The 22,844-nt window shown below is 43.4% G+C and overlaps 1 protein-coding gene across 9 annotated transcripts in view; it reads left to right on the top strand.

Annotated features, from left to right (window-relative positions):
* The window catches only part of FER (FER tyrosine kinase), a 316,011-nt gene that overhangs the window by 16,197 nt on the left and 276,970 nt on the right, over nt 1–22,844 (top strand). For all 9 annotated transcript variants that reach the window (XM_067569167.1, XM_067569169.1, XM_067569168.1 and 6 more), the window contains 2 exons: nt 13,311–13,444; nt 18,503–18,767. In XM_067569167.1, coding sequence (XP_067425268.1) covers nt 18,561–18,767 — 207 coding nt within the window. In that variant the 5' untranslated portion in view covers nt 13,311–13,444; nt 18,503–18,560. The remainder of the gene's footprint in view (nt 1–13,310; nt 13,445–18,502; nt 18,768–22,844) is intronic.

Raw genomic sequence — 22,844 nt, 5'->3', positions numbered from 1 at the left:
AAGACAAACTTCTGGATGGAGAAATCCTCAATTCTAGTTGTAATGTGTTCTGAATAATTGTAATTTCAATAGATTAGACTGAGTTTTATGTACAGAGCCTCCTCAAGACCACTGACTACTGAAGCTTGCCTATTTGAAACTTCCCTGTCCTCGTCACCTTACTCTTGCCCTAGGGTATTGATGGTGGGAGTGTAGGACACCTGTGACCAGATGAGAAAATGCCTGTATTATCTTTTTTGAGTATTATGTGTGACTCTTTCTCTGTTCAGTTGTTTATTGCTGCCTATTTGAATATTTAAAGTCAGGAGCCTGTAAAGGGGTTGTTATAGAAACAAGGAGGAAATGTAAAACAATGACATATTCAAAGTCAGCTTCAGGTATTCAGCTCCAGAGGAGATAAGGTAAGAATAGCAGGGCCATCAGTTTTTGTGGGGGAGAGAGAAATTACCTAACTGGATCCATCCAGATTAGGATGCTTTACTCTTTCCAGAGCTAAGCCTGAGATCACAGGAGATCTAAAATTGAAAAGAACCTAGAAAAGGAGGTTTTTTTGGTGAGCTGGGAGAGGTAGCCTTGGGTGTACCCATGAAATAACTGCTAAGTTGGGAAGACTCAGTCAGAGACTGAGTGATAAGGCTGCAAGGAGGCTCTTTCTCCTAACTCAGGAGGAGTAAAACACACCCACCAGAGCTATAAATAGAGATTTGAGCTCAGGTAGGGAAATGTGTGTGACACTCTGGTTTTGTTTGGTTTTTTATATCTTGGCCTGTAGAAAAAGGGCCTGCGGGTCCAAATGCTGTTGGCCCTACTGAGGTAGCTGTGGTTGTTAGGGGGCTGAACTCTGGTCCTGCTCTGTGTGTGCTCTAAGAGTGGGTGAAGTGCAGAATTCCACCGAAGGAGGGTAAAGGTCTGAGGCCTGACACCTGGTAGGTGTACCTAGCGAGTGCCCAAGAAGGGACAGGGGTGCAGCTCGCCTGATAACCACCACAGCCTATATTTACTCTTTCATTCTTATCTGAGAATTGTCATTCTAGGAAGCTGAGAAGTAATATAAGAAGTGCTCAAAAACCTGTCAGTGCATGGTATTATTTTGAACTTGCATAGAATTCACTATGCCCATCACATAACTCTCACTTGGAAGTAGAAACAATATCTCATAGACAAGAGTGTTGTTGATAGTTGAAAGGTCTGACAAAATTTTAAACCAGTTATCCAAAAATAGGATTGTCATGATTATACTTCTTCAACTTCTCTTGGGTCTCATGCTTTGTAATATCTTTGGCACATGCACACCAAAAGTGCACAGCGATTGATATGTACCTGAACTTGCACCTTCTTCGTCCTTGCTTGTTGAGTGCAAGTCCTCACTACAGTCATCTTTTCTATCTTTTAGTGATCTAGGAGGCCCAAACTAATGGTGGGGGATACCCTGATCCTATCTGGAAAAAACGATAAACACAATGAACAACGTTGTGGCAGGGAGTACATATGGAATACCTTGTTGGCCAACTTGTCCAGGTCAGAAAAAGGAGGTGTTGCTAATCTTCTGGGCTTCCTATCAGCAGACTTCTTTACAAATTGGCAATATATCAAACCATGCCTGTAATTCTTCAGGGAGTAGAAACTGTTATTTCTGTACTGAAGAGACCAAACCTTCTGTCTTAGGACCAAGTATTACAACCTAATGTCAGTTCTCTAAATGTAATTGCTTGGAGGTTGGGAGGGAAATTCTGGCCCAGGTTGTGTGCTTGGAGGAAGTGATCCAAATGCTTCTCCCTTCAAAAAGGGATTCTGCATCGCAACTGTATGCCAGATGCTGGAACAGACTCTACCATTGATCCTAGACAAAACAAACACACACACACAAAATAACCTCAAGTTCTTGGGAGAAGCTTCTAGTACTATTCTTATTTTCAGTCTATCAAAACTTGTTTCTTAGTCATAATGACATCTGGCTAGATGATTTTCAGAACTTACAGCCTTACTGCGGAAGAGCCTCACTATGTTTCATGGTGATAAGATGGTCTTTAAAACAGCATCAGAATTTATTCCCAAAGTAGACACTTCTGTTGACAGGTCTCAAGAATGAATTTTTCTTTTTGTTGTGTCTAAGCCCAAGTCACTTGCAAAAAAGGGTATTTGAAACATGACAAATCAAGAAGACCACTACTTGTTTCCTTCCATTTGAAAAGGAAAGGGAGAAAATTATTGAAAAGCGTATGTCAGGGTGAATGAGAGATACCTTAGAGGATTGTAAAGCATCAGGTAAAATGGTGTCCTGAGTAATGAGGCTTTTTTCACAACATTACTATTTCCTGAAAAGAGAGGACATCTGCTTCAGTGAAAGAAATTTGCAAGGGATTTCTCTTGTCATCATTCTCCACACTTAATATATATAAACTGAACCTTCAGAAATCTTCAGATACCTTACTGGGGATGAGGGTGCCCCTGTCAGTGAATAAATAAAGAATTAGAATTAACTTTTAACTTGGCTCCTGAGTCTCATTTTCCTTCTTCCTTTCTGTCTATTATTACTTGCTTGTTTCCCCTTAGTGAAGATATTAAGAAGAAAAACGGAAAATTTATTTTTTTTTCCCATCAGTATTCTCACTAATACAGTCCTTCCAGTTAAGAAGCTTCATTATGCAACATTTAATACCCCTTGAAATGAGCCTGATCCTATTCAAAGAGGATTGATTTTCTCATATTTAAGAGGTTTAATGAGGGTTCATTCACCGATTTGTGAGCTTGTCCCTTCTTAGGAACTTAACCTAGTTTTGATGAGACTCATTTGAACCGCTGATCTCCCTTCTATTTCATTTGTCTGCTTAAGACAGCTTTCTTGGTAGCAGTAACATTGGAGAAGAGACCAGGAGAGCTATGAGCTCTTATGGTGGACATGACAAATTCAGGCTGGAAATTAGAGGACAATTTCTAACCATCAGAAGGATGTTCTGGAAAAGCCTCCCAATAGGAGTTGTGGGGACAAACAACTTAATTAGTTTTAAGAGACAGGTGGACCAAATTATGAGCGTGATTATATGATAGGGTTGTTTGTGAGGAGACTTTATATTTTATGTCCTTCATCTGAAGCATCAGAGATGGCCACAGCTGGAGATGGGACATTGGGTGGCATGAGTCAGGCCTTCGAGGTGGTGCCAAGCATTCTCTGTTGGGTGCTTAGCTGTCTGGTTCTTGCTCACATGCTCTGGGTCAACTGTTCGTCATATATGGGGTTGGGAAGGAATTTATCCTGGGTCAGACTGGCAGTGACCTCTGGGTTTTTTTGCCTGCCTTTGGAGCATATGTGTACAGGTCATTTGCTAGGATTGTCTGGGTATATGTCACTTAATCATGTCCCTTCTATTATGCGGTCCTCAAGCACTGGTGCACCTCTGTTTCTCCAATTCTCTGCCTGTGACACATAATAGTTTAGTCTCTTGTGGGCTGTTAGTCTCTTGGTCTAATTTAGGTTGTAGGATTTAATTTGAGTGCTGGGTGATGGTGGTGACCTGTGATATACATGAGGTCAGAGTAGGTGATCTTGTGGTCTCTTCTGGCTGTAAACTTTGACTTCTTATGCAGTCTTTCACAAAGATAGTTTTTTAAGATGTCACCCTACTTTTTTCATAAAAATCTCTTTGAACTTCCATCTGAATCAAATGATTTCTCTGCCAGTTTTCTTTATTATGTATACAGAAAGAATGAGAGATCAAGCAGTTTCTGCACAGATATTTTTGAACTGGCTCTTTCTGTATTAGAACTTGTTACAATCTGACTGAAGTTGCTCATTCCATCAGAGCTCAAGGTACCTCAGTGGTCTTTTTGAATAATATCCCAAACATAGACATATGCAAGGCAGCCAACTGGTTGTTTATTCCCCCTTTTGCTAGACATTATGCTTTGATTAGCTTCTAGAGATGTTGTAGTCATTGGGGAATCTGTTTACTGCTTGGAAATCACCTGAAGTGGAATGAATATATTTATTTATTTATTTATTTTCAGGTGATTTCCAAGCACAATCATTGGAAGGAGAGAAAGCAGGCTACTTACCTGTACAGTAATTATTTTTGGATGTGTTCTTTGCACATGTATATTCCATGACCCACCCTCCTTCCCTGCTGTTTCAGAGTCTAATGTCATCAAGATTCTTGTGTGAAGGAACTGAAAGGTGGATCAGGGTGGCTTCATCCTTTACGTTCTCATTTAAAAGCTCAGGCACATGCTAGGTGCATGTGCCATTGCAGCGGATACTGTCGATTAAAAGTCTGTGTCTTGAGTGCACTGGGCATTCGTACACCTGAAGTGGGGGAAAAACACACACCACATCTCAAAAAATAACAGTTACTGTACAGGAAAGTGACTTTTTTTCTCATCTAATGGTGGTTTGGTGGCTTTTCTTTTGAGATATATTTGTCATGTGGGAGCTGGAAACAAACTCGCCACTACGCTTTACGTTTGTAAACTCTTGGAGGCATAGACTGTCTCTTACTGTGTGTGCGTGCCGTGCCGTGCTGTGCCATGGTGGAGTCCGAGTCTCATTTGCCGTTTCTAGTAAGGGCTTCTTCATCCAGTGAAGATGCTCATTACAGTGGTGGTGACGTTTGTAATGCTCACAATCTTTGCATATATATTCTATTCCTTGTTGCAAGTACTCCATAATGACAGTAAAATAAGGACGTCATTTCTAGAGCGTCTTCTGTTTTTGGTCAGTTAGAAATGGGAGTTTCACATTTGTTCCATAATAAAATATGTTTAGTTGCTGTAGTGTAACAATGTTACCTTAAAGGATTATTACATATTGTCTGTTGGATCTCAACTCCTGTCCTATAGTCCTATGTGTCCTAAGGATTTTTTAATGAGGTGCATCTCTGCTATTAGTTTTCTAAAAAGATTATGAACAAAAACTGTAAAATAGTCTGCTCACTATTTCTCAGGCACCAGGGACAATACACCATCCTCCTATTCACACCTGCTGTTTAGACAAAGGAGTTGAACCAGTTTAACTAAAAGTATGATGTTAAACTGTTACAACTTTGCAAGTGGATGCTTTTATATCTGTCTAAATATAACATATTGCTTTAGCTTGTATCTACACCTGCCTGTCCCAGCTGTGTTCAAGCCTTGTTTCTTCTCCCTACATAATATTTGTAAGATCCAGCCTCACTTCCCAGTTCACATCACCTAAGCTGTGGTCTAGGACCTTATTTTGCATTTTGACTCCTGCAATCTCCTCTAACTAGCTATCTTAAGAACTTACATGGCCACCATTACCACAGTATCTATGTGCCTCACAGTCTTTAATCTTTTCCTGCATCTTGACGGGTTAGACTAGATGCGGTCTCTTCTAGCCCTATGATTCTACATATGCCTGTTCTCTGGCTTTGCTACCTGCAGTCTTGTTTCCCTTAAGTCCATTCAAAATGCTGCTACTAAGATAACTGTGTTCTTTTGGTGATAGATATGTCCATTCCTCTTCAGGTTTGTGTGTGTTCAGTGGGAGATTTTTCCCCAATGTTGGGGAAGTGCATGCGTCTTCTGCGGCTTCATGCTGCTGTTCAATGGTATAAATGGCAGAGCTGTTCCTGACCCCGCTCAGTTCTTTTTTTACTACCCGCGATGGTTGCTGGGGAATTTTCTTGCTGTTGCAAGTTTTCCCTTATTGTGAGTGTTGTATATAATTGGTATTTGATTATAGCTTTAGTAGTAGGATAGTTTTTAATATTAGGTTTCCTTTTTCTGCTATATTTTTTGTACTCTGTGATTCCTGCTGTTTGGATACCAGAGTCCAGTGCTGGGACATGCCTCAGTCCCTGGGCTTCAAGCCCTATGATGCTTGCAAGATTCCAGTGCCAGTTTGTGTCCTGCACTTCAAGCACCTGAAGTGCCTTGGTGAAGCTCACATCAGCGATTGGTACCAAATCTGCAGGAATTTTAAGCTCAAAACTAAGAGACAGGGAGGTCAGATTAAAATACCTGCTAAGGGAGGCAGTCCTGTGTCCAACCTCAGTGTATGCTGAGCATGTCTTTGTCAGAAGATAACATCAAAAGAGACTCAGTGTCTAGGTCAGAGGTCGAGGACTCCAGCACTGAAATCCAGCCAGCATGTGGAGATAAAAAGTAGAGTGCACTTGAGGCTGAGTGCACTCGATGCACATGCATGTACTCAGACAAGGTAATTGAGTCTGGTGCTTGTACCAGCCCCATTGAGAACTACCTTTAGGGCAGTACCATTTAGCTCAGCGGTGCCATCTTTGTTGCCTCAGCAGCAGAAAGAGTCTTTTCTGGTGTTGAAAACACCTGGTCACTCATGAGGATTTTTTGGCTACTGGAATTTAGCACCTGGCTCGGTGGGCACCAGCAGTTACCTTCATTGTATAGTGTCATTGAGAGGTAAACCATGAATGATTTTGCTGATACCACGTTCCCTGGATTCCAGGCACTAACAGAAGCCGTATTTCCCTGGTTGGATGATTCCGGTTCATCATTTGAGTTTTAAGGGGGTTCATATATATCATGGTTGCATCATGTAAGCCATCACTTTCCTCTGAGGGGTTTCCACCCTTGGTATCCAGTGGAAGCTCTATGTTAGCCAGCAGGTAGAGATCCTTCGTCAGGAAGAAATTGGGTTCTGGGACCATATCAGTGGGAGTTTCCTCCTGCCTTTAGATCATCTTTGCACTCTCCCCATTCTACATTATCCAGTAGGTGTTGTCAAGACCTGCAAGAAGTTGCTCCCAGTGCTGGGCTTGGTACCAAACAGGAGCTATCTGCTTCTGTAAATTCCGCCTTGGAAGAATTTGAGGGAGTTCCACCTCAGCCAGCTTTTGGCTTTCTTCTCAGTGCCAGATGAGGCAGTTGTGTCAGAGGGCTCTGTTCTTTCACCGTATGATTATAGAGCCCACTAGGACCTTCTGAAGAATTCAGGTGGAAGGGATTCAAGAGAGGTCTCACAGATTGTGATATCTTGGGGCCTTCTCAAGCAATGTTTCCAGGAAATGAAGCTAGTCAAATGAAGCTAAAGTGCTGTCAAACTCCATTTTTCCTACCACATAGAGCTAAAAGAACTGAGTGGAGGTATTAAGTTCCTTTGCAGAAGTTTAACTCCTTCCGTCCTGGGGTCTCTGGTGGTCTTGGCTGTCCATGAAAGAGAGCATCAGCAAGCATCTGTCTTAAAATAAAAGGGTGGAAGAAAACTTTATTCAACTGCTCATGTACAGCTCTAGCTTGTTCATCGGCAGGCTTTGCTGGTGCATTGATTTCTCCTGCTGGGACAATATTTTAAAGTGTATGGACAAGTTACCAGAGGAGAAGGGATGAGTTATTCGACTACTTGCTCATGTCTGTTCCATGCTAGGTGTGTGTGCCGCATGCACAATTGGCAGAGCCAGAGCTCTGGAGGTGTGTGCAAATGTGTGTGTATAAGGGGCACCACCGACCTCGCACCCTCTCAGTTCTTTCTTGCTGCCTTTGATGGTTGCTGGAATGATCCTTCTTGCTGCAGCAATGCTTCTTACCCAGTGGTTTGGACTTTCTATCTCAATAGTTATTATAGTTAGTTCTTAATTAGATTTAGTTATATTGTAGTGTTAGTTGTCCCTGTTGTCGAGGGACCTTTAGTCCCAGGGGCGAGGCAACGCCCCCGTCCCTGGGCTTCAAACCGTGTGCCTCGTGCAATAAGCTTATGCCAGTGAGTGACCTGCACTCTAGCTGTCTAAAGTGCCTGTGGAGTTTCATGTTAGAGTCAGATCTGCAGGGACATTAGACCTTTCATGAGGAAAGATGAGAGGCATTCAGCTGAAGGCCATTCTTATGGAGGCAGTCCTCAGACCATCCTTTGAGTCAAGCCGCTTTGAATCGGCACCAAGCACCTCAACATCAGTGCGGAGCGCTTCCCTGGCACTGGGCTTTTCTCGGCACTGTTCTTCATCTCTGGTGCTGAGGAGGAGGCATAAGAAACAATGCATAAAAAGGGGGCGTTCTCTGGTGCAGAAGGAGGACAAGCCGGGGGCAACTGACACGATGAGAGCCGCGTCGGGCCACTTGTCCTCCCCTGAGCCTCTGATGGCTCCATCAACTCCGCCTAGAGCTCTGAGTCTGGTACATGACTTTCCATGGAGTCCTGGGAGCATCTATGGCATCAGGTGTCTGTTGGCCTCCTCGACTCTGGAGGCTTTCCAGGTGGCAAAGGACCTGCTGTCCCTCCTGATCCTGCTGATCCCTCAAGGTCCCTCGTCAGCCAAGGTGACTGGGGAACAGAAAGGAGCAAGGTGCGGCGAGCTCCACTGCAGCATCTTCTAGCAGCAAGCTCTCCATGGTCTTGATGCAGCGATCACTGGCCCATCGCCGTGGTTCCCCGGTACCGCCAGGAGGCGAAAGCGGGTACTGTACCACCCTGGTGTCTAGAGGAAGAATCTTCATTGGAGTCAGAAGGGGAATCCTTTGCTCCTCCCAAAACTTACTGGTACCCAGTCTATACCTGAGTTTGCTACTGGCTCTCCTGCCGGTGCCGGGCAACTGGCTGATGCAGTGGCAGTACTGGAATTTTTAGGGGTTTCCTCTGCCACCGGGCTTATACTCGGTGGTATCAGAAGGTGGGCTACCACGTCTTCCCATCTGGCACTGGACCCTGACTTTGGTACTGACCCTGTGCAGATGTCTAGGAAATGGCCTTAGTGGATGTTGGGGAGGAGGAGAGAGCCTCATCTCTGGCACAGTCATCCTCCTCGTCATCACCGGACAAGGCCTCACCTCAAAAAGGGCAGAGAAGAAATATTAGGTCACAGTCAGCGGATTTGAGTGTCTTTATTCACATCACCTCCACAGGGTCCCTGGTAGTATCAGTTGCGAATGAGTGGTACAGACGGGCAACTCAGTGTCACCCCCAAAAATAATGAGGCCAAGACATTGGACTTGTTTTGTTGTAAGGTTTATTCAACGGGCAGCCTCCAGTTACGTATCTCCAACTTGCAGGCCCTGCGGGGGATTTTATGATTTTACAATTTTAATTTGTGGATCTTATTGTCCAAATTTAAGTACTCCCTGCCATAGGAGTTCATGGCCATCCTAGAGGAGGGCAAGTCTACGGCCAGGTCCTTCCTCCAGGTGGCTCTGGATGCAGCTGACTCATCAGCCAGAACTATGACATTAGCAGTCATCATGAGGCACTGTTCATGACTCCAATCCTCCGGCCTCCCTCACAAAGTTCAGTGGACGTCCAGGACCTCCCCTTTGAGGGCACCTCCCTTTTCCCTGAAGAGACCGATTCAAAGCTTCACCGCCGCAAGGACTTAAGGGCTACCCTTCACTCCTTGGGTCTTTACATGTCTCCAGTTTCCAGGAAGCACTTTAGGCCCCAGTGACCTCTCAGGTTTGCGGTGCCTCTCAGGCATGTGCCCTGCAAAAGAAAAGGGAAGGGTTATAAGCGACGCCAACTCCTCCCTCCTACCTCAGCCTACAGTCAGGCTCTCATAGATATCTCGGGTGAGGCCAGACAGGCTTTTTGAAGGTGCGCCCGAGGGTGATATACTAGTCTCAACTCCAGATCTGTCTCCCCTTTTGTGTTTGGACCGCCCATCGACCTTCAGTCCAGTGTGGTCATATATAACATCAGACTGTTGGGTATTGAGCATGGTAACAGTGGGTTACACCCTCCAGTTTTTTTCCACCCCTCCCTTCTTCTCTGCACCCATCCGTCTTCATGGACCCTTTTCATGAGCAGTTTTTTACCCAAGAGATGCAAGCCCTTCTATGTGTGGAGGCCTTAGGGGAAGTTCCTTGAGTTTTGAGAGGGGAGGGGTTTTAGTCCCGATATTTCCTAATCCTGAAGGCCAAAGGGAGTCTGCGGCCCATCCTGGACCTGTGTTGCCTCAACAAATATTTCAAGAAACTGAGGTTCAGTATGGTCTCCCTGGCCTCCATCATTCCCTCCTTGGATAAAGGAGACTGCTACACTGCCCTTGACTTAAAGGATGCGTATTTTCACATCTCTGTCTTTCATGGTCACAGAAGATTCCTCAGGTTTATAGTGGGTTTGCACCGGTACCAATTCACTGCTCTTCCCTTCAGCCTATTGGCAACTCCACAAGTCTTCATGAAGTGTGTGGTGGTGATAGCAGCCTTGCTTAGGCATCAAGGCATGCAAGTCTACCACTACCTCAACGACTGGCTGATCAAAAGTTGGTCGTAGACTCGGGGCAGTACAGCATCAGTACGTTTGGACCACCTTTCAGGCACTAGGGCTGTTGATAAACAAGCAGAAGTCAACTCTAGTCCTGGTCCAGAGAATAGAGTTCATCAGGGCAGTGCTCTATGTGACCCAGGCCAAAGCCTCCTTTCTGGACGCTCATTTCAGTTGGACATGATTTCCAGGGTCATGGATGTCCTGGATGGTCATGACCTATCCACTAGCAACTGCTTGAGTCTGCCTCAAACTATTGGGTCACATGGTGGCATGTGGTGCTGTAAATAAGGCTGCATCTCAGACCTCTACAGATGTGACTGGTGAAAGTCTACTCCCCGAGCAGACACCACTTGGACTCGACACTCACGATTCTACCTCCGGTCCTTGCTTCTCTGACCTGATGGAGAGATTCAGGATATATAATGAAAGGGGTACCCTTTGCTGCCCCTTATCCATTGGGAACTTTACTCTCAAATGCATCAGACTCAGGGTGGGAAGCCCACCTTGACAGTCTCAGGGCCTCTGGTCCCAGGAAGAATTCTCCCTGCATATAAACATCAGGGAACTCAGGGCAATATGCTTGGCTTGCCAGGTGTTCCTTCCCCAGATGTCAGGCAAAGTTGGTGCAGGTCTTAATGGACAACACTGCATCAGTTTTTTTACATCAACAAGCAAGGAGGGGCTTGATCTTTAGCCCTGTGCCAGAGAAGCCCTCCAGCTATGGGACTTCTGCATGAAACACACCATTCACTTCGAGGAAGCCCAAAACACACTGGTGGATTGCCTCAGTAGATCCTTTTCCTCTCCCCATGAGTGGTCTTTTCACCTGAAGATTGTCCGTGTCATCTTCCAGAAGAGAGGGCTTCCCCAGGTGGACCCTGTTTTTACCACCAGACAGAACAGGAAATGCCAACAATTCTGTTAACTGCCCCAGCACAGCGTGGGCTCCCTTTCTGATGCCTTCCTGATATCATAGGCAGACTGTCTACTGTATGCTTTTCCACTGATCCCCTTGGTTTACAAGGTCCTCCTAAAAATCAAACAGGATAAGTTCATACCTTTGTGTCCCATTAGTCCATCACCCAACAGGCCAGTGACAATGCCAGTTTTGGAGAGCAGTGTTGCAGTCAGCACATGCACGAACTCCGAGCCCACCTCTGGGGGTATTGCTTGTGAGCCATCTAGCATAGAATGGACAGGAGCAAGCTGTTGAAGAAAAAATGGTTACTAACCTTTAGTAACTGTTGTTCTTCAAGATGTTGGTCACATCCATTCCATGATGACCCACCCTCCTACCTCTCTGTCAGAGTTACCGGCAAGAAGGAACTGAGAGGGTGCAGGGCTGGTGGCATGCCTTATACTGGTGCATACGTATGTGGCTCAAGAGGGTGCTAGAGTCGGCCCTACGGATACCACTGAGGGGAAAAATCTCTGGTAACAGTATGCATGGTGCGTGCACCTAGCATGGAATGAACATGAGCAACACATCTCAAAGAGCAACAGTAACTAAAGGTTAGTAACTTTTTTTCTGTCTGTGGTGGCTGAGGGAAAGGTAGTGGCCAGGACCTAACTTAAGGCCACATTAGGTGGTGTGGATTATGCTGCCAGGCTGTGGCATCAGCAATTACAATATGCAGATGTTTGTGGCTCCAGTCATCGGGTCTTTCCCAAGAGGTCCAACAAACCATCTAGAACCTTCCTTTTGAGGGACTGATGCCCTTTTTTGCATCAGACCAGTGATGAGCTGCATTGCTTTAAAGATCTTAGAGCTTATACTTAAGTCTTTGGATATTTATGTGCCACTCCCAAAGAAGAAGCAGTTCTGTCCACAACAGCCTCCTCAGTATGCTTTTTTTTATGCCTCACCACCACAGCCAGCCTAGGAGGAAAGGCAGAATCTTCAGGAGAAGATTCCCTCCACCTACTCTTTCATCTGCTGCCAGTTCATGAAGACAGCCTGGAAACACCAAGTAGTCAATTTGGCATACTTCTCAAGGACAGCTTCCAGTTTCCAATTTGCCAGCTTCTCCTACTGCGGTGTTTTCCCACAGGCTTTCCCACTTCCCAAGTGCTTGGACCTGCACCACTTCAAACCAGTGGATCTTAAACACAGTGCAATTGGGATATACCCATCAGTTTATTTCTAACACCCTTCTGCCCCCACCTCCCTTCACTGTCTGTTTTCAGGGACCACTCTCACAATGAAGTTCTCCTTTGTTTAGGTATAATTGTGATTTTATGCAACACTTAAAATATGTAAGGTATATTTGACACGTGTCAATTGAATGTGTCTGTCCCATGCCATTTCTAAACACACTAAAAATTATACAAATCTACATACATATTTATTTTGTGTCAGTTACCATGATGTGTGTATGCTAAATAAGTGGTTTGTTTTTAGGAGAGTGGCAAATTCTAAGATCCTGTGTAGGAATTCAGGGCTTTTCTGCTGAATGCTAAAACTCTGTTTAGGGTAATTACTGGAGATGCATGTTGGTGAATTGGCCCAGTTAGGTCCCATCAGGAAACAAAGGCTGTGGAATGCTCTCTTTGAGCAGAGGGCAGTAGGGTAGAGGAGATTATGGAGGGATACCCCAGTCTTGAGGAGGAAATTTAGGCTTAAGTGTTTGTGTTGTATATGAGTTGTCATAAAGCCAAAGGAGCAGAAAAGGAAGGAGGAGAGGAACCTGTGTATATTGTTGAGGATGGGGTAAAGAATTGCTCTCTGCACGCCTCTATTGTCTTAATTTTGTTTTATTTCAAATGTGTTTTCAGCGTTAGTCAGTGGTCTAATTTCCCGTTAACTGAATGAAATGCCACGAAAAAATGAAAATAAGCCTTTCTACTTCCAATAAATTGAGAAAGTCCAGCTGTTATAACCATTCTGGGCCATATATATTTAAACAAAACTGTTTTCTTCACTTGGAATTCTGTACATAAACTGATGGCAGAATATGGCTCCTGATTATTAGAGAAATCTTTCCTCCTGTTTCCTCCAAGCCCTTTGTTTCATGTCTTCAACTGATAATTTGAAAATGCAAAGGATCTGGTTCAATTTTAAATTATTATAAAGTACTAAAAAAGTGTAGTAAAGTAGATGAAAAAATAACTGTCTCTGTTTTTACAGAGTTCCCTGGGAATTAAAGGACATTTAAAAAAGTAAAAATAAAAAGCAAGGGTTGAAAAAAGGAACAGTCAGAAGATTTGAATACTGGATCAGAGGATTAAGGATACGTCTGTAGAACAACAGCACTTAAAAAGGTATGTGAACTTTTACCTTCTGCTAGTCTTCGGCTGTCCCTCAATATGAGGATGATATCTGCACAAAAGGTTCATTGGTGGATTTTTAGGTACCTAAAGACCCCAATTATGCCCTCAAGATTTTCCCACAGAAGTGACAGGTGTAATCTTGGGAGAAGACATAGTTGTTGGCTAGAGTGTTGTGTCCTTTCTTTCTTCCTTTGTTGCTTCTCTGTCTCATGAGCACATCTATTCTCCTCAATGTGGGCTGTAGCTTGGTGTATAGTGTGGTGCCACTGTGATCTGTTCCATGGCAAGTCCTCCCAGTTTGTTGGATTAATACCACCCTTGTTAAGGTGTACTTTCAGGATGTCTTTGAAGCACTTCTGCTTCCCTCTGCAAGCTCTTTTTCCCTGACTTAATGGAGAGAAAAGGACTTGCTTCAGAAGGCGAGTGTCAGGCATATGTACACAGTGGCCAGCCCAACGAACTTGGTGTTTCATGACCTGCATTTTTACACTGCTGATGCTGGCTGCAGAGAGAACACTGCTGTTATTGCATTGGTCTTCCCAACTGATCTTGAGGATCCTCCTAAGGCAGCACTGCTGGGAACCACTCCAACCGCTTGAGATGTCCTCTATAGTTCACCCAGGTCTCACACCCATAGAGGAGGGTGGGGATGACAGCTGCCTTGTAGATCAAGACTTTGGTGCCTGTTTGTAGATCTCTGTCATTGAAGACTCGTTTAAGTAATCTTCCAAAGGATATGCTGGCACAGTGGATCCTGTATTCTATTTCTGTGTCAATGCTGGCTTGGGAGAGGTGGCTGCCAAGATATGGGAAATGGTACATGTTTTCCAGCGGTTCTCTGCCGACGGTGATTTGTGGAGTACAAAGAGTAGTTTATGTAGGTGAGGGCTGGTAGAGTACCTTGGCTTTTCCGATGTTGAGCGAGAGACCCAGGCTGTAATAGGCATCTGCAAAAAGATTTAAGGTGCTTTGCAGGTCAGCCTTTGTGTGTGCGAGGATGATACAGTCATCTGCACATTGAAAGTCAGTGATGCCAATTCTTGTGGCATGAGCATTACAGCGCCGAGGGTCAGTTGGCATCAGTGCCGCTATGGTCACCAGGCAGCGGTTCCTCGGACTTGGAGAGGAAGTGGTGCTGCTGAAAGGACAGTCCTCAACCCTGGCACCTGGCTTCCCCATGATGCCACTGATGGGGTCATGGCCTCAGGGACAGTGGCCCGGACTGTGGCAATACTGGAACCCATGGGCATCCAACAGGCTTACTCGGTGACAGGGACCTCGGTACCAAGATCTTTGGTGCCCCAGAGTATAGCACCATACTTAAATGTGTGGAGTCTGACCAGGAGGAGCTACCCCGGCTTGTGGAGCCAAGGAAGAGTCATCCCAGCCAGGGAAGAGGATCCCATCCTGCCGCAGCTACCAGCCCCTTCCTCATCCTCGCTTGATTAAGTGGTAGCAAGACCCTCCACCATGGCCCCACTGGATGATTTCGGCTCCCACCAGGAGCTGCTTAAAAGGGTGACGTCCATTCTGGGCATTGGTATAGAGGAACTGAAGATGCCAGTAGATGAGCTTATTCTTTTAAGATGACAAGTGACGTATGAAGGCTAAGGAAGAAGGGGTGCAGTCAAAAGATAGACAAATACTTGTTACTTACAATTGGAATTTTTTCCCTATAATATAGGTAACATTTTGAATGCGCGGTTATTGTGGAAAAGCAGAGTCAAAGGAGTGTGTCTTATGTTCCAACAGTTTCATGATCATTCTAAAGCATTGTGGGAATGAAGTTCATAGTTGTGGGCCATATAGTGAGAAAAGTTGATCTCCATCACTTACTAGTTTCACGTTTTTGGTAGTCATTTTCATTTTTTTAGTGAAACATAGCTGCTACAGACTATCAATTCCAGAAGGTGAGATTTTGTGTCAGGTAGATTAAGTAGCTCCTGAAGAGGTTTTTAAGGACCAGTATCAAAGCTTGAAGTTGAAGTCGGATGTGTGCTGTCTTTGGTATGTGTTATTGCTGTAAAGACTGGGCTATTGTCATGGACGGTTCAGTGAACAGCTACAGTCAAAAAGCTAACAAGCTATTAGTATGCATAAGGAATGGATTGGAGAATAATTAATACAGATACTTTTATATATATGCTATTATATAAATCAATGTTGTGGCCTCATGTGGAATACTGCATACAGTACTTGTCATCCTATCTCAAAAAGGATATTTCAGAACGCGTGGGTTCAGAAAAGAGCCATGAGCATGATCAAAGGGCATGGAAAAACTCTTATATAAAGAGAGCTTGAAAAGATAAGGACTGTCTATCTTAGAAAGGAGATGAATAAGAGGAGACATGATAAAAGTATATAAATAATTAATTGAAGGTAGATTGGGCATTTCTGTTCTCTCTCTCTCTCTCTCTCTCTCTCTCTCTCCCCCACCCCCAACCTAAGAATAAGGGGACCTTCAATTAAATTAAAAGGTGGGAAGTTCAAAACTGATAATAGGAAATACTTTTCACCCAATGTGGGATTAAAATGTGGAGCTCATTGCCACTGGAAATAATTGGGGTTGAGAATTTATCAAAATTCTGGAAGGGATCAGATACCTAGAGAGTTATTAGGAATATTCAGAGTTGTTATAACCAATGATGACAAACATTGGAAGGGATATTAAACCTCATGCTTCAGGTCTCAAGACAATGTCTATTAGAGTCTACGATGAGACCTATGAGGAGGGGCTCAGATTACCCTGTATCTTTTTACTGTGGGTTCTTATGCTGTTCTCTATAACATCTGGCACCGGCCACTGTCAGAGACAGGATACAGTTCTAGATAGGTATTGCCATACTGGATCAGACCTAGGGCCCATATACCTGTCTTTTGCGCCGAGATTATGGCTCTCTTTATGTCGGAAAACTTTTAAGTCACATTTGGGCACTACCACAATATCCATAACAACCATAAGCATCTGGGCATCCATTAGAGCTTTCTTAAGGTTGGTGGTCTCATTCCTGAGTACAGTGCATAGTAATATTCAGACTTTGAGGTCATGAATCATGAGCAAATTTGAATGTGCCTGGACGGGATAGAATTTCCTAGTTAGGCATTAATGGAAGAGAATATTCCTTTGTCCATCTCAATCTGATTGTACGTAGCATAATGCCATCTTTGGCATTTCTCTTTTTTCTCCCAAGGTCAGACAGAGTTTTGTTTCATTTATGATTTCAGTTAACCTGAGGAAATACTTTTGTTGCATTTCTTCATATTCTACACATTGGGATAGAAAGTGCCTTCCTGTCTCAGTCTCCTCTCTGTTTCGTTGGCCATACAGTCATTGCTTTCTGGATTTAGATTTGTGCATCTCTATTTCTACCTTCAGTTTGTCACTGGTTCTGCATTTGGTGGGAATATGCCTTAGTTTTGCAAAATTTCACTGTTGTGTGCTACTTTGCTACCATGATGGTTCTCGTCTAGCTTGTTGCTGCTGTTTTTTTAAATTTGTTCTTCCCAGTAATTTATATATTGGTGTTTTTGGTTCTGTTTTAGCACTTAGTCATTTTTTGCTTTTAGGTAGGAGATTCTTTGCTCTAGTGGTCAGGAGGTTAGAGTTGTTGAGCCCTGGGAGCAATGATAGATATGAGTGGATCATGCTTTCATTTGGATTTAATTTTTGATCCTCTAATGTTTTGCGCTAGGGTAGAGTTTGCTGCCCCGGTTGATATGAAACCAGAAATTCAATATTCTTTTCTGTATGTTGATTAGCAGGGGAGCTCTGCTCTGCCTTGTCTGCAGCTGTTGCTGCTGGAGTTTCTGTGTAGATAGAATATTTGTTTGCAGTTAGTTTAAAGCTGGATCTGACTTCACTCCTATAAAATAGACTGGATTGGTTTGAACTGTCTTGGCGGTGTGATATTTATCTAGTGGTTTCTTTTACGTGTTAAAGGCCAACCACAGTGCTTTTTCTTGTAGTGTTTTTATAGCCAGTCTAACGTTCTCTTACATGTTTATTTAGGTTGTGTTTGTTCAGTCTTCATGTATCTAATAAAATTTTACCTTCTTTTGGTTGTATTGAGGCTCTTTCTGAAACAAAGGTTTGTCTTTACAAGGTTGACCTATAGGGCCCATATATTTTAGAAGGTTTCCATAGGTGACAGTATGATCAGTTCATTAGCATACTTTAGGCATTCTCACATACCATTAAGAATTGTTTTATAATTATTTTTTACAAATGTAATGTAACTTCTGGTATCCTTATTTTGTGTTTTATTTGTTTATTTTGAAGGAAATAGTTATTTTTCTTACTTCCTGTTTCACAAATTCTGGTGTTCTGTATCTGTTTCTCAAGTCTTTTTTATTAGTGAGTTTTTATTAAACAAAGTTCAGGGGCATTGCATAAAGCCTTAGAAATGATGTAACTATTTTATGGCAACCTGAATAGGGGAATACCAAACTTACAAAAGCTTTTTTTTTTTTTTTTTTTAATGTGTCTATCCCTGGTATTGTCTCCTTGAACACTTGGCTACTGAAATGCCCTTTATACCTTACCACCACCCAGGAACTTCAGTTTGGGCAGAATGTGATGATTCATTTGTGTGGCAGCCTTTCTCACAAGTAATACATCATACTGCTGCTCCATGATATGCACTGGCTCCAGCTTGTTTTCCTGTGCAGTAAAATGTATGGGTTTTAACTTGTAAAGTCCTACATGGTTTAGGGCATGGGTTTATCCTCAGTGACTGCCTCATGGCCCTTGCAATACTGTAGCAGTTAGGATCAACTGATGCAGTTGGTCTTTATATCCCCATACTTTAATTGGGAGGAGTCTGGAGACGAGGCATTCTCGATTAAGAATCCTCCACTCTGGAGGATTTTCCCTGTTAGGATGTCAGAACCAGAATTAGATGATTTCTGAACAAGTAGTTTATATTTCTTGATCTTTTTCTGGAATGGAAGGCTCTTGCTTTAAATTTCAGTATGTGTCATAACTTGGTGATCATTAAATTTTATATTTCCCCTTTAATATATTTCTTTTTCATTTTGTTTTGTCTACAGATGTGGTGACTAGAAGAACCTCTCTTGTTGCCTGTAGCATCTATAGTGCCTTATAAAGATGGGGTTTGGAAGTGACCTGAAGTATTCTCATGATACTTTGTTAAAATTGCAAGACTGGGAGTTACGACTACTGGAAACAGTGAAGAAATTTATGGCCATGCGAGTAAAAAGTGACAAAGAATATGCATCCACTTTACAGAATCTTTGTAATCAAGTTGATAAAGAGAGTACTTCCCAGCTGGATTATATTAGCAATGTATCCAAGGTAAGATAATGTTTAAAAATTGAAATTGCAGAATCGTTGTTTTAATTATTATATAGAAAATGTAGTTGGCTATTTACTTTATAACTAAGAAAAAAAGCAGTGAACTCAAAGATTATAAACTATTTAAGAGTGTGTCAGAATAAGCTTTTCCTGTTGTGTTCTGTCCCTTCCTGGGCAGATCCCGTAAACCATTCTGAGCCTGGTGTTCCATCTACTTTATTTACCTATCTTTCCCATTTTCCTTCTGTGTTAGGCTAGCTTTCATTTTATTTGAACCACATCCCCACTGGACTCTACTAATGCAGCTTCTTGAGAGTTAGTATTGGTAAGTAGTTTGAAGTGAGATGCTGTCGTCCCTGAGCAGACTGTGTATCATTCAAACACTTTGGTTGGACTGAAAAAAGAGGACCAAGCTAGAATCCCTAATTTTGAGCTCTGATATAGTAGACCCTGGGACCCACTTAACTACTTTTATGTTTAGGGTTTTTGACGTAGTATGTTGTTAGACTTTTTTTTTGTAAGAGTTCAATAGAAACTATTGTTCATATAGTGTAGAGGTTGTGATAAAAATAGAAAAAAGCCAGGAAATTCAGAGCTAAGGCTGACATTCTGACCATTATTCACATCATGATGTGAAGTTGTAAAAACAAAGCATTAATTAAGGCCAAAGTTTCTCAGATTTTTTCTCATAATTGTAATATTGTTAAACATAGTATTTTTGTATACAGTTTAAAATAAAAAATACCCTTGACTTTTATGAAAGGTTAAAAAACCATACATTATTTACCCAATAGATACAGAACAGGTACAGCAACAGCAGTGGCAAAATAAGATTCCCCACTTCACCTGTTAATAAGCCTTAGTCCTGACCTTCAATTCTTGGCCTTTCTGCTGAAAATGCTGGACTGGAACAACTAACTTATTCCACAGTGGCCACCAAATAGTTGTTAGATAATGACTTTTAGTAACTGTTCATCTGAATTGTATTTGAACAAGTGACCAAGAAGCTTCTTATCCTTTATCTATCCTTGAATCACCCACTCCTTTTCTGTCATGTGTTAACCTCTCCTTTCTCTAGGCACTAATGGAAACAACTGGATTCCCCTTCCCACCCTGTCCAAAAAAAAAAAAAAAAAAAAAAGTTCGACATATTAAGGTTAAGATTTTATCATAGTTTTTTTTTAATAAAAGTCAGACAGGTCATGGTTAATACACAAAAATTCACAGAAGCCCCCCTCCGCCACCTATTATTTTTAGTAAAAGTCACACACAGGCTGACTGGGCATTACTGAAGCCTGAGAGGATGGGAGTATGAGCGCCCTAACCCCACTGAGGGAGAGGGAGGTTCCATCAATTGCCACTGGCCGCAGCACTGAGCTCGCGGTCCCCCCACTAAGTGTAGGGGCTCCTGTAGTAGAAATTGAGAGCCTGATACATGGCCTATAACAGTATCTGGCAAACACACACATTCCTAAGGAAGCACTAGGTGTAGAACACTCATGCAAGCACATTCCAGAAAGGTACCAGAATATCCCAGTACCTCCAAGATAACGAGGGCATACTGATCCTTCGGAATGACAATATGATGGATAGAGATGTTCTGGCCGAACCATCCGGTACAAGGTAAAGGTGGTATCTTACCATGTCAGAGGATGGCAGTTACACATGTCAGAGGGCAATACACAACTTGTTTGTATCAGTGCATAAAGGAGGGTTTCAAAGAGAATGTTTTGGTCCAGCTGAGGGGGAAACAGAAAGTCCCACCATTTATTGAGCTGGTCCATTGTAACAAGCATACATGTGTTAGTAGTCCTGTAGCGTCTGCAGGATACTAGGACCATGCTTTGTCTACAATAAACCTGGCCTGGCACCTTTGTTACAGAAATGGATCTCGGGTCTTATTGAATAATCCAATTGTGGAGTGGTGTCTTGGTTATCTGTGCAGAGCTGGGACAGCATGCGCAGTAGGAACACACACACGCAGCCAACAACTGATAATCGCTCCGAGCTCCGTGATCTTTCATCACAGCTTGGGGCTCTAGGCCCCCCGCTGCCTGTGGTGGCTGATAGCTGTGAGGGCAGCTTGGGGCTGCAGGGTCCTCCCTGTTGCTAGCCAAGGCTGGGGGCTGTGAGGCCACCTGCAGTGGTTGTGGGGCTGCCTGCTGTGGAGACCTCTACTGCCCCCAGTGGCTGTAAACTGCAGGATCACTCCAGGGCAGCTGGGAGCTGCAGGGGCCCTCTGCTGTCAGTGGCGGTCGAGAGCTCTGGGTCCCACTGCTGTCAGCTGCCATGAGTGGTAGGGGGACACTGAAACTCTGAGTTGCCACAGGTGACAGGGAAACCTGGAGCTCTGAGAACCCCCAGATGCCCATGGCAGCTGGTGGCTGCGGAGTCCCCCTACTCTCCATGACGGCTGGCAGCTGTGAACGTTTAAATAGAACATTTAAATGGCTAAACGTGGGGTGGAGCCATGCTGGGTTCTGCTTCTCACTGCCAAGGGAGAGCTGCCTAGCTGCAGCTCCTCCTCCGCAGAGCTGTAGCTGGGTAGCTGTCACTGGTGGGGAGATGAGCCGAGCCTAGCTGTGGCTCCCCTACCGCTCTGCACTTGTGGGGGGGAACTGCTCTGGGCTCGGCGCCTCCCCATGAGCCAGAGCTGCCCAGGTGCTCTGGCTCGAGCTCAGCTGCAGCTACCCCCTCCCCCCCTCACTGGGCTTTGTGCCTCCGTGTGAGCCAGAGCTGCCCAGCTTCTCTGGCGTGGGGGGAGCCCAGAGACTTCCCCCCCAGTTTAAACGTAATCAGCTGTTTAAAACGTTTAAACAGATGATTACTGTTTAAATATTTAAACGGTTAGGCTTTTACATCCTTATTCCATTGAACAGCAGCTACAAAAGCAAGCCTTTTTTAAAAATCACTATGCCTGGATAACTTGCATCTGAGAGTTTTAAAGAGCTGACTAAGGAGCTCTCAAAACTGTTGATATTGATTTTTTTTCAATAAGTCTAGGGAAGTTCCAGAGTACTGGAACAAATCTAATGTTATGCCAATATTGAAAAAGCGTAAATGGGACAACCTGGGTAATTACAGACCTATCAGCCTGACATTGATCATGGGCAAAATAGTAGAATGGCTCATATTTAGGGCCCTACCAAATTCACAGTCCATTTTGGTAAATTTCAGTCATAAGATTTTTAAAATCTTAAATGTTAGGGTTTAAGATACTTAAAGCTGAAATTTCATGGTGTTGTAACCATGCGGGTTCCAACCCAAAAGTGGGTTGTTGCGGGGGCGGGGGGTTGCAAGGATTGCAGGGGGGTAATGAAATTGCCACCCTTATTTCTGTGCTGCTGGTGGCATCGCTGCCTTCAGAGCTGGACTCCTGGCCAGCAGTTGCTGCTCTTTGGCCCTCCAGCTCTGAAGGCAGTGCAGAAGTAAGAGTGGCAATACCACTAAAATAGCTAGATTTCACAGTCTGATGTGTTTTTCACAGCTGTGAATTTGGTAAGACCTACTCATATTATTAATAAAGAATTAAGGGAGGGTAATATAGTTAAAGGCACTCAACACCGGATTGTGAAAAATAGATCCTCTCAAATTAGCTTGAAAACCTATTTTGTTGAGATTACAAGTTTGGTTAATAAAGGTAACAGTGTTGATGTAATAGACTTTTGTAAGATATTTGACTTGGAACTGCAGGGGACATTTTGATTAAGAAACTAGAACAATACAAATTGAACATGGCACACATTAAATGGATTAAAAACTGGCTAATTGATGTGTCTCAATATAATTATTAATGGGATTCATCACTGAATGGGTATATTTCTAGTGGGATTCCAGAGGGGTTGGTTCTTGGTCATACACAATTTAACATTTTTATCAATGATCTGGAAGAAAATATAAAACTGTTACTGATAAAGTTTGCAGAGGACACACAAATTGAGGAAGTGGTGAATAATGAAGATGACAGGTCAATCATGCACAGTGATCTGGATCTTTTGGTAAGCTGGGTGCAAGCAAACAATATGCAATTTAATATGTCAAAATATTACCTCTAGGAACAAAGAATTTAGGCCATAC

This window comes from Emydura macquarii, unplaced genomic scaffold (assembly GCF_026122565.2).
Source record: "Emydura macquarii macquarii isolate MOO-44397 ecotype Brisbane River unplaced genomic scaffold, CSIRO-AGI_Emac_v2 contig_2897, whole genome shotgun sequence".
Classification (NCBI taxonomy): Eukaryota; Metazoa; Chordata; order Testudines; family Chelidae; genus Emydura; species Emydura macquarii.
Note: the sequence above shows the minus strand (reverse complement) of the source record. Positions and strands in the feature narration are given on the sequence as shown.